The sequence below is a fragment of the Nerophis ophidion genome, linkage group LG07, assembly GCF_033978795.1.
Source record: "Nerophis ophidion isolate RoL-2023_Sa linkage group LG07, RoL_Noph_v1.0, whole genome shotgun sequence".
Lineage (NCBI taxonomy): Eukaryota > Metazoa > Chordata > Actinopteri > Syngnathiformes > Syngnathidae > Nerophis > Nerophis ophidion.
Genome location: NC_084617.1, coordinates 61,558,680 through 61,577,465, shown reverse-complemented (window position 1 = coordinate 61,577,465; position 18,786 = coordinate 61,558,680). Strand labels below are relative to the sequence as shown.

Genomic DNA, 18,786 nt, shown 5'->3' with positions numbered 1-18,786 from the left:
TGCTTCAGATGAATACATGGCTGTCCAGAGTCTCTGAGTCCAAAGGACTGCATTTTATTGACAATTTAAATCTCTTCTGCCAAAGAGAGGATGCGTTTCAAGGGAAAGGCCCACACCTGCGCAGAGGTGAAGTGAGACAACTGATGGATAACCTCCTCCACGCTTTGAGACATCAGAATAGGCTTGGAACATGACCATATTAGTCCAGTGCTTAGGTCACTGCACTTGCTTCCTGATGCTCAGAGAATAGACTTTAAAACAGCTCTGCCTGTGTACAAGTCTTTTTATGGTCTTGTGTCAAAGTACCTATCTGATATGCTAGAACCATATGAACCATCTTAGCTTCTGAGAACCTCATAGTGGGGTCTACTACTGGTGCCTAGAGTCAGGACTAAACATGGTGAGGCTGTGTTTTAGTTGTATTCTCCAATAATCTGGAATAGTCTTCTTAAAGATGTGAGACAGGCCTCAACATTGGCAAATCCAGGCTGAAAACACTTTTATGTTATTGTGCATATGACAACTGAAAGTATTTTATCTACACTTTATGCATTTATTTGAATTATGATGATCTTATCATATAGCATATAACCCCAATTCTTCAGAGTTTGCACTGACTCCCTGTTCATTTTAGAATTGATTTAAAAACTTGCTGTTTGCTTGTAAATCTTTACATAGACTGGCACCTCAGTATATCTCGGACCTCATCCAAATTTACACTCCTGCTCGCGCTCTGAGGTCCGAGAGCCAGCTCAAGTTCGTGGTGCCCAAGATCAGACTTAAAACCAGGGGAGACAGGGCCTTCTCTGTGATCGGCCGTAAGCTCTGGAACACTCTGCCCCTCCATGTTCAAACTGTTCCCACTGTGCAGTGTTTTAAGTCTCGTCTTAAGACCCACTTTTATTCTTTGTTTTTTAACACTACGTGAGTCGTGTGGTCCTCTGTGTTTTTAAAATTTCAATTTCTATTTATTGTTGTAATTGGGAACAATAACCCTTTAAAATAGTTTTTAATCATATTTCTTTTTGTATCGTTCTTATATTGGTTTAATTTTTTTTTTTTGGTTTCTTTTTATCCAGTCATTGGTGGAGATAAGAATAATATTTGAATATTGTTTTTAATATTGTTGTGCAGCACTTTGGAAAAAAACATTTTGTTTAAATGTGCTATAAAATAAAGTGGATTGGATTGGATTTAATTTTTTAATTTCTTGTAATTTTCTGCCAAGTATTTTGAATTTACTTGTGTACGAATTGTGCTCCATAAAAAAAACTTGCCTTGCCTATTTGCATCTCCTCCCATTATCGTGGGCATTCTGATTGTTAGCTCATATCTGCCAACAAACTAAAAATGCTAAATTGATTATGCTCTCTATTTTTCTCATTTAAAGGCCTACTGAAACCCACTACTACCGACCACGCAGTCTGATAGTTTATATATCAATGATGAAATATTAACATTGCAACACATGCCAATACGGTCGGTTTAGTTTACTAAATTACAATTTTAAATTTCCCGTGAAGTTTCTTGTTGAAAACGTTGCGGAATGATGACACGTGTTTATGACGCCTCGTGTTGTAGCGGACATTATTTTCCAGCCCGATCCAAGCAATAAGTAGTCTGCTTTAATCGCATAATTACACAGTATTCTGGCCATCTGTGTTGCTGAATCTTTTGCAATCTTTTCAATTAATAATGGAGACTATAAATAAGAATGCTGTTGGTGGAAAGCCTTTAGCACCGAAACACTGCCGGTTTTTGTTTGTTGTGAAGCTTTAACACAGAGCTGTCAAGCGAACATGTTTCTCTACGTCAACCAGCAAGTTTTAGGATGGGAAAATTGTGATATTAAGTCAGCTCTTACCGGAGACTTCAGTGGATTATGGGACCTCCTGCAGCAGCTGTCAAAAAAGCAGCTGTGATCTTGGCTCCTCCATGGCTTCTCTCAGAAACACTGGCGTTCACCGCAGCCATCCGACTTTCAGGTATGACTTTAAAATCTCACTAAAATACTATTAACACAATAAGCAGATAAGGGATTTTCCAGAATTATCCTAGTAAATGTGTCTAATTACATCTGAAACGCTACCACTGCCGCCGTCCAGAGCCGTCACTTTTTTTTTAGTGCCTCACTCTAACTTTCCTCATCCATGAATCTTTCATTCTCGCTCAAATTAATGGGGAAATCTTCGCTTTCTCGGTCCGAATGGCTCTTGCTGCTGGAGGCTCTGATTATAAACAATGAGGATGTGAGGAGCCCTACAACCTGTGACGTCACGCGCACATCGTCTGCTACTCCCGGTAAAGGCAAAGCTTTTTTATTAGCGACCCAAAGTTGCAAACTTTATCGTCGATGTTCTCTACTAAATCCTTTCAGCAAAAATATGGCAATATTGCAAAATGATCAAGTATGACACATAGAATGGACCTGCTATCCCCGTTTGAATAAGAAAATCTCATTTCAGTAGGCCTTTAAAGGACAAAATTCTCCAAGTTTGCATGTGATTTAGTACACGCAAACATTTCGTAAATCAGACCCATAACAGTGTATTTTATATCATTTTTAAGTGTAAGTGATTGTGTAGAAAATACACACAACTGAATACTAACTGGCAGTTAAAGGTGGCACTAAGAGCACTTACAAATCCAGCTTCCAAGTCCCAGCACCAGCAGTAGTTAAGAAAGCGGACTAAGACAGCACGCACAAAATCGCCAATCAAGATGGTCAAGTAGGTCACTTGAATGTCCGACACAATCAGTTTCACAAATTCCTGCAAAGAAAAATAGTAGCCTGTACATAACTTTTAAACACAAGTGAGTAGATGTGAGTCATACCACAACTACGACTACAACTATTATGACTGACTATGCCAACTGCAGTCTCCCAGCAGGGTCCTCTAATCACATCCGCTGGATGGACATCTGGTGGAGGCACATCTGTGGTGTTGAAGTGGGCACTGTAGTTAGTGTGGTATGTTTGTAGCGCCCACTCAGTGGCATTCTTGATGGACTTTTCACTCTCCAACTAAAGAACGAAAAGGGAAATTCCACACACACAACACAGGACATACATGAACAATCAGAATGTGAGGGCAGCACAATTGTGGCATAAAATATAATAATAATAGTCCATCCATCCATCCAATTTCTACCGCTTGTCCCGTTCAGGGTCGCGGGGGGTGCTGGAGCCTATCTCAGCTGCATTCGGGCGGAAGGCGGCGTACACCCTGAACAAGTCGCGACCTGACTCGGCCAAATTTAAAGAAAAAAATGTGTCTGGGTGCCGGTATATCTGATTTTTAAGAACAGTAATACAAAACCTCATAATAATGTCTGATTGAATGCTAAAAACGTTATGACAGACCGCCTTAAAAAACGTAATGGAATTTCACTTTTTTTTTTACTGAATGAGACCCCCAGAATGTAAATGAAAATAAAGAATTTGGGATTTACAAAATTGACTATGAACCATAAAACACTGAATATTGACACTCCCTCTTGATCAACGTATTTTACAATCAAGCGAAACGCTAGAAAAATGCCAAAAACACAGCAAAAATTTACGTGAAGACCTACAATCTGATACATCTGATATATCACTAAGCTTTGGAACTTTGTTATAAAAATCTCCTTCCACGTCTGTCTCTAACACTCGCATTTCAGGCTGGCCGCTCTGGAAACACTGTGGAAACGTTCACCACCCACACTGCTTGGTGCCTCGTCTGAGCTGCTGTGACTTAGATTACCATAGTAACTAACTAAATTACCATAGTAACTCATTAGATTACCATAGTAACTAGTATATGATGCAAAATTTCCGATTCCAACCATTGAAATACTTTGTATAGTTCAAGACTTACGGTCAATTAAAAACATCACAATGGCAGCTACAGTTTCCGGCTTAAAGATCTAAAAAACATTATTTGGGAATGTCTGGCGGGCCAGATTGAAAAGCTCAACATGCCGCATGTGGCCCCCGGGGTCTTCATTTGCCCAGACCTGATATATATTGTACAATTTTGTACGTCGGTGACGTGCTGTCAGGGGAGGCAAGTGAGGCAGTGCCTCACCTGCCACCAGGTGGCTTAACCATGAGATGTTCCAAAACAAAGAAATAAAATAAAACAAGTTTTAATATTTCTCTTTGGGTTTATGCTTTCTACAGGATTTTGGTGTGGTTCCTGTATATTTTGATAATTTTCATGGTCAAAATCGCGGAAATTCCATGTTCCCTGATCAAAACAACGCAGCATACGCGAAGTGAGGCAGACACAGGCGGTGCCTCCACGGCTACACACAGTGTGTATTAGGCGTGTGCGTGCGAGGGAGCACATGCTTGTTGCCACGGGGAAAAGGCAGGCCATGAGGCACCATGTACCTCTGCCTCAAGATAGGGGGCGATATATTGTCAACTTGCAGATCAATGCCTCAGCAGTACTCTGACTCGCCACACTGGGAGAAGTGGGGGCGTTCAAGCTAGCAGACACAGGTCTCTCCAGCAGAAGCCAGCATTTTGTCTTTTCTTTTTTTTTTAACAGTATTTATAAAACCAACATGGCGTTTTTATTAGAGTAAACCAGCGTTTGCGGGGCGGTTTTGTCCGATGCAAAAATATTGTTAAATTTTTTGGAATGAAATTAAATGAACGTGTCTGCCAATATGAAGGATTATGTACTGTATCCAAGATGAAATACTTCTCTAAACTGGACTTCAAGACAAAATGAATGTGGTCATACAAAGTATGTTTTCATGGAGGATAGCTATTTTACGCTCCAGATACAAATACAGAAAGGTAAGATACACTCACAATACTTGATTTATTTCGTTAAAAGCAAATGGGACCAAAAAGTATTTAATAACAACTTTATTAAATACTTTTTGGAACCATTTATCATATCATAATATCATTATGATAACGTTTTTATGAAAGCGAGTAACTCCCTTTTTTTCCCTTTAACTCTAATGTGCATCCTAAATCAACAATGACTACAGCTGCACATATGAATTTAAGTTTAAAAAAAAAAAAAAAAAAGTATGCATGCCTCACCTGGTGTTTAGTTCACCGCACGTCACTGATGTACGTAGATATAATCCATAGCCAAACCAAACTGTTAGTATTACTATTTTCTGCAATGTGTCTTACCTTTGCATTGACCTCATCAAAAAGGGCAAAAAGGAAGGTGTAAAGGTTCCCCAGGAAGAGGGCAAAGATGCGTCCCAGTTGCCACTTGAGAGCGATACGAGGATGATAGTCTTCTAGCTCGGCAATGGTTTCGAAAAGAGGCGGACACACCAGCCCCAGAAGAGACATGACAAACTCCACCTTATTGATGATTTGATAGAGGGAGATTACCAATGTCAATCAAACAACCCAATTCCCCTTTGAAAAACACAATTGGCCTGATCTAGTAAAAGTTTGCGTTTAATAAAACTTGATAACGCACACAAAGATGATTTATTAAGCTTGTGCACTGTGGATGGCGTCTCTTAAATAAGTAAAATAGAGAACACAGTCCATTTAGCGTGTTTATCTCCATGAATATTGAGAATATATGATGATTATGAGGACGCCCACTATAATGTGAGAAGAAATTGCAAAAATATTTATCTAGCAGACGCAGTGTTATTTATCAAGACTGAAATTGTTCTGCAGCCACAGATCTTAGTACAACCCCTGTTTCAATATGAGTTGGAAAATTGTGTTGGATGTAAATACCAATTCAATGATTTGCAAATCCTTTTCAACCCATATTCAGTTGAATGCACTACGAAGAGAAGATATGTGATACAGTGCCGCCTGAGGGATCGTAGGTCACAGTCATTCCATGTTGGTTTCCGGCCATGCCGCTTACGTGGAGTGATTTCTCCAGATTCTCTGAACCTTTTGATGATATTATGGACCGTAGATGTTGAAATCCCTAAATTTCTTGTAATTGCACTTTGAGAAACGTTGTTCTTAAAGGCCTACTGAAATGAGATTTTCTTATTTAAACGAGGATAGCAGGTCCATTCTATGTGTCATACTTAATCATTTTGCGATATCACCATATTTTTGCGAAAGGATTTAGTAGAGAACATCCACGATAAAGTTCGCAACTTTTGGTGCTGATAAAAAAGCCGTGCCTGTACCGGAAGTCGCAGACAATGACGTCACAAGTCTGAGGGCTCCTCACATCTGTTTTTAATGTGAGCCTCCAGCAGCGAGAGCTATTCGGACCGAGAAAACGACAATTTCCCCATTAATTTGAGTGAGGATGAAAGATTCGTGGATGATGATATTGAAATGCTGATTATCGGTCCTGCTAGACACCGACCTCTATTTAATAATACAACTTTAACATTTGACAACCAAATAATGAAACAAGGTGACTGTAAAAAATCTGGGTATTATCTTCGAACCAACTCTCTCCTTCGAGTCACACATTAAAAGCGTTACTAAAACGGCCTTCTTTCATCTCCGTAATATCGCTAAAATTCGCTCCATTTTGTCCACTAAAGACGCCGAGATCATTATCCATGCGTTTGTTACGTCTCGCCTCGATTACTGTAACGTATTATTTTCGGGTCTCCCCATGTCTAGCATTAAAAGATTACAGTTGGTACAAAATGCGGCTGCTCGACTTTTGAAAAGAACAAGAAAGTTTGATCATATTACGCCTGTACTGGCTCACCTGCACTGGCTTCCTGTGCACCTAAGATGTGACTTTAAGGTTTTACTAATTACGTATAAAATACTACACGCTCTAGCTCCAGCCTATCTTGCCGATTGTATTGTACCATATGTCCCGGCAAGAAATCTGCGTTCAAAAGACTCCGGCTTATTAGTGATTCCTAGAGCCCAAAAAAAGTCTGCGGGCTATAGAGCGTTTTCCGTTCGGGCTCCAGTACTCTGGAATGCCCTCCCGGTAACAGTTCGAGATGCTACCTCAGTAGAAGCATTTAAGTCTCACCTTAAAATTCATTTGTATACTCTAGCCTTTAAATAGACCTCCTTTTTAGACCAGTTGATCTGCCACTTCTTTTCTTTCTCCTATGTCCCCCCTTCCCTTGTGGAGGGGGTCCGGTCCGATGACCATGGATGAAGTACTGGCTGTCCAGAGTCGAGACCCAGGATGGACCGCTCGTCGGGACCCAGGATGGACCGCTCGCCTGTATCGGTTGGGGACATCTCTAGGCTGCTGATCCGCCTCCGCTTGAGATGGTCTCCTGTGGACGGGACTCTCGCTGCTGTCTTGGATCCGCTTGAACTGAACTCTCGCGGCTCTGTTGGAGCCACTATGGATTGAACTTTCACAGTATCATGTTGGACCCGCTCGACATCCATTGCTTTCGGTCCCCTAGCGGGGGGGGGTTGCCCACATCTGAGGTCCTCTCCAAGGTTTCTCATAGTCAGCATTGTCACTGGCGTCCCACTGGATGTGAATTCTCCCTGCCCACTGGGTGTGAGTTTTCCTTGCCCTTTTGTGGGTTCTTCCGAGGATGTTGTAGTCGTAATGATTTGTGCAGTCCTTTGAGACATTTGTGATTTGGGGCTATATAAATAAACATTGATTGATTGATTGATTGATAGCGAAGGACTAGAAAAAAATAAAAAATAAAGTTTAAAAAAAAAAAATGCGATTGCATTGAGACGGATTCAGATGTTTTTAGACACATTTACTAGGATAATTCTGGGAAATCCCTTATCTTTCTATTGTGTTGCTAGTGTTTTAATGAGATTAAATAGTACCTGATAGTTGGAGGGGTTGGTCCACGGGTGTCTTGACGCCAGTCTCTGAGGGAAATCGACGGCAGCTGTATGGACGACGCAAGCTCAGCTGATCTCCGGTAAGAGGCGACTTTTTACCACAATTTTCTCACCGAAAACTGCCGGTCGACATGTAGTCGTGATCCATGTTCGCTTGACTGCTCTGATCCATAGTAAAGCTTCACCTACGGGAATTTTAAACAAGTAATCACCGTGTGTTTGTGTGGCTAAAGGCTAAAGCTTCCCAACTCCATCTTTCTACTTTGACTTCTCCATTATTAATTGAACAAATTGCAAAAGATTCAGCAACACAGATGTCCAGAATACTGTGTAATTGTGCGGTGAAAAGAGACTGCGCTAATATTTCCTGACAGTCCGTGACGTCACGCGCACGCATCATCATTCCGCGACGTTTTCAACAAGAAACTCCGCGGGAAATTTAAAATTGCAATTTAGTAAACTAAACCGGCCGTATTGGCATGTGGTGCAATGTTAATATTTCATCATTGATATATAAACTATCAGACTGCGTGGTCAGTAGTAGTGGGTTTCAGTAGGCCTTTAAACTGTTTGACTATTTGCTCACGCAGTTGTGGACAAAGGGGTGTACCTCGTCCCATCCTTACTTGTGAAAGACTGAGCATTTTTTGGGAAGCTGTTTTTATACCCAATCACCTGTTCCCAATTAGCCTGCACACCTGTGGGATGTTCCAAATAAGTGTTTGATGAGCATTCCTCAACTTTATCAGTATTTATTGCCACCTTTCCCAACTTCTTTGTCACGTGTTGATGGCATCAAATTCTAAAGTTAATGATTATTTGCAACAACATAAAAATGTTTATCAGTTTGAATATTAAATATGTTGTCTTTGTAGCATATTCAACTGAATATGGGTTGGAAATGATTTGCAAATCATTGCATTCTGTTTATATTTACATCTAACACAATTTCGCAACTTATATGGAAACGGGGTTTGTAAATTAGGCCCAAAGTGTTCCGTCTCAACCTACCTCATTCTTTTCAAACCAGGAGAGTTTAGCACTGTCCATATCAGCAAACTCCTGTGAGCGCTTGACAACAAAGTAAATGAGGTAGCCGCTGCCTCCAAGGCTGCACAAGATGAGAACATTGGCCAAAACCCTGAGGAAGCGACGCAGGTGGATGTTCTCATCCTTCTGGTTCTCCTGTTCATCTACAATGGATTCCTGCGAGATAAATACCATCTTATATCTCATTGTCCTTTATTGCAAACCGGAATACATTTTATGAGTCATTATGAAATATATGCACAGCAAGTCTATTGATGTTTGACGATTGAACAAGAAAACTGATGCTTTTTAGCAATATATCACTCTCAATTTGCCCTCACCTTGAAGCTGGTGGTAATGGAGGCATACTTATTGTCTGCTGTCTCTGGGTTTCCGATCAGGTAGTCCCAGCTGGTAAACATCTTCCAGCTGAAAGTAAACTCTCCCTCATCGCCACCATCGCCTCCTTCGTTTGAGTTACGGGCCATCCTAAAAAAAGAAAGGCAACAGGTCAGTAAAAAACAATACTTTTCTATCTCAATGACACACCTCTATAGGAGTTTGTTGCCTACGTTCTAATGACAACCATCAAGCTGTAGCCGAAGATGCCGACGCCCACCAGCAGGTATGACAGAGGAAGTCTGAACTGCAGCACGCCGATTGTTCGATCATTGTTGTAGAATCCGTAGAATAAAAAGGAGTATTTGCAGTATCCCTCTTGGTCACATTTAAAGGAAAATGAAACAAAACAAATGCAGTGAGTTCAAGTGCACTAAATGTGTTGGCACATCAAAGCCTTTACCTACAGGGAGTTTGTCTACTATTTGTAGTTAAAACAACATCCATCCATCCATTTTCTACCGCTTATTCCCTTTCGGGGTTGCGGGGGGCGCTGGTGCCTATCTCAGCTACAATCGGGCGGAAGGCAGGGTACACCCTGGACAAGTCGCCACCTCATCGCAGGGCCAACACAGATAGACAGACAACATTCACACTCACATTCACACACTAGGGCCAATTTAGTGTTGCCAATCAACCTATCCCCAGGTGCATGTCTTTGGAAGTGGGAGGAAGCCGGAGTACCCGGAGGGAACCCACGCATTCACGGGGAGAACATGCAAACTCCACACAGAAAGATCCCGAGCCTGGATTTGAACCCAGGACTTCAGGAACTTCGTCTTGTGAGGCAGACGCACTAACCCCTCTGCCACCGTTAATACAACAAGGGTTGTCAAAATTAACACTTTAAAGGCATACTGAAATGAGATTTTCTTATTTAAACGGGAATAGCAGGTCCATTTTATGTGTCATACTTGATCATTTCGCGATATTACCATATTTTTGCTGAAAGGATTTAGTAGAGAACATCCACGATTAAGTTCGCAACTTTTGGTCGCTAATAAAAAAGCCTTGCCTTTACCAGAAGTAGCAGACGATGACGTCACAAGGGTGAGGGCTCCTCATGTCCTCACATTGTTTATAATGGGAGCCACCAGCAGTGAGAGCAATTCGGACAGAGAAAGCGACAATTTCCCCATTAATTTGAGCGAGGATGAAAGATTTGTGAATTAGGATATTGATAGTGAAGGACTAGAGGAAGAAAAAAAAAAAAAGCGACGGCTCCGGGCAGTGTGAGCGTTTCAGAGGTAATTAGACACATTTACTAGGATAATTCTGGAAGATCCCTTATCTGCTTATTGTTTTAACAGTGTTTTAGTGAGATTGTAAAGATTGTAAAGGCATACCTCGAGGTCGGATGGCTGCGTTGAACACGCAGTGTCTCAGAGAGAAGCCGAGGAGCCAAGCTCACAGCTGCCTTTTTTGACAACTGCTGCAGGACGACGAATAATCCAATGATGCCTCCGGTAAGATATATATATCACAATTTTCCCATCCAAAAACATGCTGGTTGACGTAGTGAAAACATGTTCGCTTGACCGCTCTGCTTCACAACAAACAAAGAAACACCGGCTGTGTCTCGGTGCTAAAGACGGCTGCAATCCACCGCTTTCCACCAACAGCATTGTTCTTTATAGTCTCCATTATTAAATGAACAAATTGCAAAAGATTCAGCAACACAGATGTCCAAAATACTGTGTAATTACGCGATGAACAGAGACGACTTATAGCCGTGTTTGGTGCTGCGCTAATATTTCCTGACAGTCTGTGACGTCACGCGTACACGTCATCATTCCGCGACGTTTTCAACAAGAAACTCGCGGGAAATTTAAAATTGCAATTTGGTAAACTAAAAAGACCGTATTGGCATGTGTTGCAATGTTAATATTTCATCATTGATATATAAACTATCAAACTGCGTGTTCGGTAGTAGTGGGTTTCAGTAGGCCTTTAGGGCCGATTTACGTGTCATCATTATTCATCTGATTTTTTTTTTAAAGAGTTGACAGGCTGTGGAATCAAACAATCGATAGAGATCATCCATGAGTGAAATCAGCTGATATCTATGACCAGTATTAACTGTAATTTTTTTAAATTTTATTTAGAGTGGGTGCTACTGACAGTTAAACAGTATCAACACAATATATAAACTAGATTTCAACAGTTGTTTGATCAAAGCATAGTCAATATTACAGAATAACAGAAAAAAAGGAAAAACTGTTACACATTACTATCCATCCATCCATCCATTTCCCACCGCTTATCCCGTTCGGGGTCGCGGGGTTTGATGGAGCCTATCTCAGCTGCATTCGGACGGAAAGCAGTGTATACCCTGGACAAGTCGCCACCTCATCACAGGGCCAGATAGACAGACAACATTCACACTCACATTCACTCACTAGGGCTAGTTTAGTCATTTAAGTTATTTGTTTTATGTCCTCAAAGTCCTCCTGTGACCAGGGCCTTACTTCCTGAGTTTGTAAACATAACAAGAAAGTAGAAGAAGAAAAAAAGATTTCGGCAAATTAAAGATTATTGATTTAGGGGAGCGGCTCCACACGGTCGGCAGGCTGAGCGTTGAAATTAGAAATCAAGGTTTAAAAATTTGGACTATTCCAGAAAAATTGGAACGCAACAACTGGTTCTCATTAATGCTTGATGCTCTACACCAGGTGTGTCCAGAGTGCGGCCCGGGGGCCATTTGCGGCCTGCGGGTCATTTTCTAACGGCCCCACGGGACATTTTAGTGTGAAGTGAAGTGAATTATATTTATATAGCGCCTTTCTCAAGTGACTCAAAGCGCTTTACATAGTGAAACCCAATATCTAAGTTACATTTAAACCAGTGTGGGTGGCACTGGGAGCAGGTGGGTAAAGTGTCTTGCCCAAGGACACAACGGCAGTAACTAGGATGGCACAAGCGGGAATCGAACCTGCAACCCTCAAGTTGCTGGCACGGCCACTCTACCAACCGAGCTAAAAAAAAATGTAATCATAAAAATTGCTATAAAAGCGCAAACAGGTGAAATGTGACCTATTCAAGGCTTCAAATACGTCACATTAAATATTCCACTTTGAGATATTTTTGGGGGGAAAATGTTGCATATTTTGTGTTTTGCCAAATAAAAACTGAGTGTTTTTTTTTTTCAAAGAAGGGCCTAAAACAAACAAACCAAACATAAACAACAATAAAACTTAAAATTGACGAATATATCTGAAGTTCATCTCGAGATTATTGTGCTAAAAGTAAACAGTAAAAAAAATGTAAAATTTATTTTTAACACCTTAATGAGTAGGACACTTTTGGATCCCCAATTATTTTAGTAGTGTTTGTTTTTAAGTGTCATTGCTCCAAAAATGATGATGAATAGAAATCCAAAATTAAGGCTCCAATTTTTATATAATCTCAAATATTCCACCTAAAAAAGTTATTTGGTGAAAATATTGCATATTTTGTGTTTTTTCCTTTTTTTTTTTGTTCTAATGTTGATCTAGAGATTTAAAACTTGCATAATAATAAAAATAATAATACTGAATAATGACACATTTTTAATATTTTTTTGGACCAAAACCCTTTGGGGTCCCCGGGATCATAACTGAGTGGAGGCCTAAATGTATATTTTGTATACATACATTGTATTGGTTTTTAAAATAAAAAATATGAAAATGGCCCCCGCTTGCTCTAATTTTTCAGTGTGCGGCCCTCAGTTTAAAAAGTTTGGACACCCCTGCTCTACACTAACGATAAATGTAGATTAAAAACTAAAAATAATTACATAGGCTTCTCTTCTTTTTAAGAGTTGCCTAATGACAGCAGTTTTTAAGGCCTTTGGAAATGTTCCCATCTAGAGTGAGATGTTAACTAGATGAGTGGATTATGGTAACAAACTGCTCAGCGCAGACCTTAGAAACTTTGTGGGTAACTCACCAAGGCAGCATGTTGATGGACGCAGACTGTGGATGATTTCTTCAACTGTTTAGTCAGTGAGTGAAATTTGCTGGCACTAGTTGACTAGTTTGCTGCAGAGTAGCTATTTATTTTCTAGGCATTATTACGTTTTTAATGTCTTGAAATTTATCAGGAAAAATATTGCAAACTCATTGTACTTTGATATAGAAATTAGTTCTTTGGGAAGTTAAATTGGAAGGTTTGTTAACCTGTTTTCGGCGCATTCGGAGAGTATTCACAGATGTGTGCTTCTTGGGTACTGATTAATGCGAAGGGCTACCAGTTTGATACACACTTAAATAAATTGCCAGAAATGGCCAATTTGCTCAATTTACCTTTAATAAATGAATATATATATATATATATATATATATATATATATATATATATATATAAATGGGTATTTCTGTCTGTCATTCCGTCGTACATTTTTTTTCCTTTCACGGAAGGATTTTTTGCAGAGAATAAATGATGAAAAACACTTAATTCATCGGTTTAAAAGAGGAGAAAACAGAAAAAAAAAAACGAAAATTAAATTTTGAAACATAGTTTATCTTCAATTTCGACTCTTTAAAATTCAAAATTCAACCGAAAAAAAGAAGATAAAAACTAGCTAATTCGAATCTTTTTGAAAAAATTACAAAAATAATTTATAGAACATCATTAGTAATTTTTCCTGATTAAGATTAATTTTAGAATTTTGATGACTTGTTTTAAACAGGTTAAAATCCAATCTGCACTTTGTTAGACTATATAACACATTGGACCAATCTATATTTCTAACAAAGACAGATAATTATTTCTTCTAGATTTTCCAGAACAAAAATTTTAAAAGAAATTCAAAGGACTTTTAAATGACATTTAAATTTGATTCTAAAGATTTTCTAGATTTGCTAGAATAATTTTTTTGAATTTTATTAATAAGTTTTAAGAATTTCACAAATATTCTTCATCGAAAAAACAGAAGCTAAAATTAAGAATTAAATTAAAATGTATTTATTATTCTTTACAATAAAAAAAATAAATTTACTTGAACATTGATTTAAATTGTCAGGAAAGAAGAGGAAGGAATTTAAAAGGTAAAAAGGTATATGTGTTTAAAAATCATAAAACCATTTTTAAGGTTGTATTTTTTCTCAAAACATTTTTAAGGTTGTATTTTTTCTCAAAAATTGTCTTTCAGAAAGTCATAAGAAGCAAAGTTAAAAAAAAATGGATTTATTTAAACAAGTGAAGACCAAGTCTTAAAAATATTTTCTTGGATTTTCAAATTCTATTTGAGTTTTGTCTCTCTTGGAATTAAAAATGCCGAGCAAAGCGAGACCAGCTTGCTAGTAAATAAATAACATTTAAAAAATAGAGGCAGCTCACTGGTAAGTGCTGCTATTATAGCTATTTTTAGAACAGGCCAGCGGGCTACTCATCTGGTTCTTACGGGCTACCTGGTGCCCGCGGGCACCGCGTTGATGACCACTGATCTAGGATGTCTACTGTATAGGCAATTCCTTCAACTTAATCCTTGGCTTGTTATGCCATGCACTGTCATGTGTGGGACCTTATATATAGACAGGTGTGTGCTTTTCCACATTATGTCCAAAAAACTGAATTTACCACAGGTGTACTCCAATTAAGATGTAAGAACATCCCAAGGAAGATCAATTGAAACATGAAGCACCTGAGCTCACGTTTAAACTTCATGGCATAGGCTGTGAATACCTACATTTTTTTTTTTGTTTATAATTTTACTAAAGTTGAAAAAAAAAAAATGTTTTCATTCAAATTATGGGGTATTGTTTGTTGAATTTTGAAAATAATTTTTTTTTTTTAAATAATTTTTGTACTGACCGAGATTTGTTACTACAGTTTGTGATGATTTACGCAAAGTCTGGTTGACCGTACAAGCTGTGCTCTCTTAGCACAGAGTGATGGCACTCAGAGGAATACGAGACAGGGGTGTTTAACGGTGCGTTCACGGACCGCTGAACACAGGCAAAAACACAGGCTAGAAATAATACATAATAATAACAGATTTCATTTGTTACGCACTTTTCATTTAAATACATCTTAAAGTGCTACAGTGCAGTACAAACCAATATTTAAACCAATTAAAGCTTAGCCATTAAAACAGATGAAATACGAAGACTAAAACACTATCAGCGAAGCATAAGAAATTTAAAAAAACATGCAAAATATTGAGTTTTCTAACAGTGTGTCTACTGTATATATTTTTTATTTTTTGATCAAAAGATTGCAGTGTGTATTAATGTTGTCCCGATACCAATTTTGGGGTATTTTTCTAAATAAAGGGTACCACAAAAAATTGCATTATGGGTTTTTATTTTAACAAAAAAATCTTACGGTACATTAAACATATGTTTCTTATTGCAAGTTTGTCCTTAAATAAAATAGTGAACAGACAAGACAACTTGTGAGAAAGAAAAGGGACAAAGGCTCCTAATTAGTCTGATGACGTACGCAGTAACATCTTGTGTCATTTATTTTGTCAAAATTATTATGGACAAGTGGTATAAAATGAATTATTAATCTACTTGTTCATTTACTGTTAATATCTGCTTACTTTCTCTTTTAACATGTTCTATCTACACTTCTGTTAAAATGTAATAATCACTTATTCTTCTGTTGTTTGATACTTTACATTAGTTTTGGATGATACCAAATATCTGGGTATCAATCCGATACCAAGTAGTTACAGGATCAGACATTGGTCATATTCAAAGTCCTCATGTGTCCAGGGACACATTTCCTGAGTTGATCAACATCATATAAATAACATTTAAAAAAAAAAAACTAAAGAAGATTTTGTGATGCTAAAATATATCGATGTATTCATAGTAGTATCGACTATATACGCTCCTGTACTTGGTATTATAACAGTGGATGTTAGGCTTAGATCCACCAATGGTGTTTGTTTATATTGTAGCATCCCGGAAGAGTTGGTGCTGCAGGGAATTCTGGGAATTTGTTCTGTAGTATTTATGTTGTGTTGCGGTACTTTTTAGAGGCGGTATAGTACCGAATATGATTCATTAGTATTGCGGAACTATACTAATACCGGTATACCTTACAACCCCAGTGTGTATACAGTAAGTTTATTTTGAGCACAGTAAACAATGCAGCAATAATAAGGATGACCATGATATTTTTGGTGACGACAACGGGATATGAAATTGTCATATTGTTCCATCCTGACATGCATAACAAAATAATAAAATATTGTTGGTATAAAAGTGAGCAGTTCAATACGACGGGTCTCCTCTTACCAAAATCAAAGAGCACTGAGTAGTCCATTGCTGTCGCCTGCTCCTTCCGTGGTACAGTCTTCCTGGGAATGGACCCATAGGGAAGACCCATGAGAATCTGACACAAAAGATGCAGTGGTCAATTGATAGCATCCGACTATCCAAGATGAGAGTTGAAAGGGTTGTACCTCAGGCAGGACCACTAAACCGAACATGAATCCAAATAGCACCAGGTTCAGTCCGTACATCCACCTCAAAAATATAAAGTAGGATGCCACAGAAGATCCAAAGTGACCTAAAAGCAGATAATTGGACTCAGCAATTGATTGGTATAATACAGTGGTACCTCAACTTAAGGGTGTTTTTAGATATGGTCTGTTTCTCAAATAATTCTTAGGCTTTAAGTTGCAAGATTTTTGTAACGAGGAATGGCGTGGCGATGTTGGGAGAGTGGCCGTGCCAGCAACCTGAGGGTTCCTGGTTCAATCCCCACCTTCTACCAAATTCGTCACATTTGTTGTGTCCTTGAGCAAGACACTTCACCCTTGCTCCTGATGGGTCGCGGTTAGCGCCTTGCATGGCAGCTCCCACCATCAGTGTGTGAATGTGTGTGTGAATGGGTGAATGTGGAAATAGTGTCAAAGCGCTTTGAGTACCTTGAAGGTAGAAAGCGCTATACAGGTATAACCCATTTGCCATTTACCATTTACAAGCTCTCCTGCCATTAGTTAGTGTAGCAAACGTTACAGTGAAGATCCGACTAAAACATCGGGTCTTGCGTGCTCGCATTAGCTGATACTTATAATGCCGACTTTGCTGAGAAGAACAAATAGATGACATCCATTGAACTAAATAAATAAGTCATCCAAAACACGACGGAGCGTGTTGCCAAATTGGCGGAACAATTTGCCAGTTTGCACCATACTGAAGCAGAATGAGTCGAACGCCAGCCAAGGATGTAAAATAATATTTAAATGGCAAATATGGAAAAGCTGCTGATGGTGTCAGCTGCAAGAAAATACTGTAGAAGTCCGACCTTTAAGGTAATAATTGTTACATTACTTTATATGTTTTTATACAATATTCATAATCTAAAAGTGTTTCTTTTTACAAAGCATGTTGCATGTTAAAGTGCACTGCTTTTTTTTGTTTTGTATTATTTTTGGAGGGGGGATACGCACCAATGAAATTGATTTCAATTCTTTAGAGATAAAAGTGTCTTGAGTTAAAACCTCTGTCACAGAACCAAACAAGCTCATAAGTTGAGGTACTACTGTACTCCAAGTATTTGGTCAGGATACCAACTTTCTACATCCTTTATCTTCCTCTCCCAGGGTATACAGGCCGTTTTGAAGTTTTCAAAGTCACGTTTGAACTTGATGAATTTCTAGGAAGAAATGTAGAAGACATGAATATGGGAAATGGTTGTGTTGCCGCCGTGAAAATGTAATTTGACTACCTTGGCCATCATGACTTTGAACGCGTATAGCTTCCTGCCTCTTCCTTTGCCAAGAGCTCCTTCAAACTTTTCAACAAACCCCTGTGCCTCCCTGTCGGACAAAGTCAAAGTCAGCCGCTGCCGTTAAAATATTAAAGCGACGAACATGCGTGCAAGCCAACATGGAACCAACCAGCCAATGAATTAGTGTTAATAGCAGGAAGTGGAATGAGATACTGATGGATGATTGGAAGATGCAACAAGGTCAGAAAGCCACAACAAGTCAAGCCAGCTCATATCTATCTGCATCCTGTCTGAGAAACATACACTATATATACATACATATATGTATGTATGTATGTATGTATGTCTGTATATATATATATATATATATATATATATATATATATATATATATATAGATACATACACACACATATATATTTATTTATATACATATGTATATATGTATGCGTATATATATATGTACATATATATGTGTGTGTATGTATGAATATATATACATGTATATGTATATATATTTATTGTGTATATATACATATATATATATACACATATACATATATAAATATATATTATATATCTATATGTATGTGTGTATACATATATGTATACATATATGAATACATATATACATACACACATATATATACATATATACACGTGTATATATGTATGTGTATATATATGTACATATATATGTGTGTATATATACATATATACATACATACACACACTTATACATATGTGTGTATATACTTTATATTTATATAAATATAAATGTGTGCATGTATGAATATATATACATATATATATATGTATATGTGTGTATATATACATATACACACATGTATATATATACATATATATATATTTATATGTATATTATATATACATATATACATATAGACGTGTGTATGTATGTATATATATATAAATGTGTA

At 38.2% G+C, this 18,786-nt stretch overlaps 1 protein-coding gene across 1 annotated transcript in view; it reads right to left on the bottom strand.

Annotated features, from left to right (window-relative positions):
- The window catches only part of tmc2b (transmembrane channel-like 2b), a 38,055-nt gene that overhangs the window by 6,387 nt on the left and 12,882 nt on the right, over window positions 1-18,786 (bottom strand). Inside the window, exons 5-14 of the mRNA XM_061906781.1 lie at window positions 17,843-17,933; window positions 17,689-17,770; window positions 16,572-16,678; window positions 16,405-16,501; window positions 9,349-9,493; window positions 9,146-9,265; window positions 8,759-8,987; window positions 5,144-5,323; window positions 2,867-3,025; window positions 2,643-2,771 (exon numbers count right to left, since the gene is read on the bottom strand). Of these exons, the coding sequence (XP_061762765.1) occupies window positions 2,643-2,771; window positions 2,867-3,025; window positions 5,144-5,323; window positions 8,759-8,987; window positions 9,146-9,265; window positions 9,349-9,493; window positions 16,405-16,501; window positions 16,572-16,678; window positions 17,689-17,770; window positions 17,843-17,933 (1,339 nt within the window). The remainder of the gene's footprint in view (window positions 1-2,642; window positions 2,772-2,866; window positions 3,026-5,143; window positions 5,324-8,758; window positions 8,988-9,145; window positions 9,266-9,348; window positions 9,494-16,404; window positions 16,502-16,571; window positions 16,679-17,688; window positions 17,771-17,842; window positions 17,934-18,786) is intronic.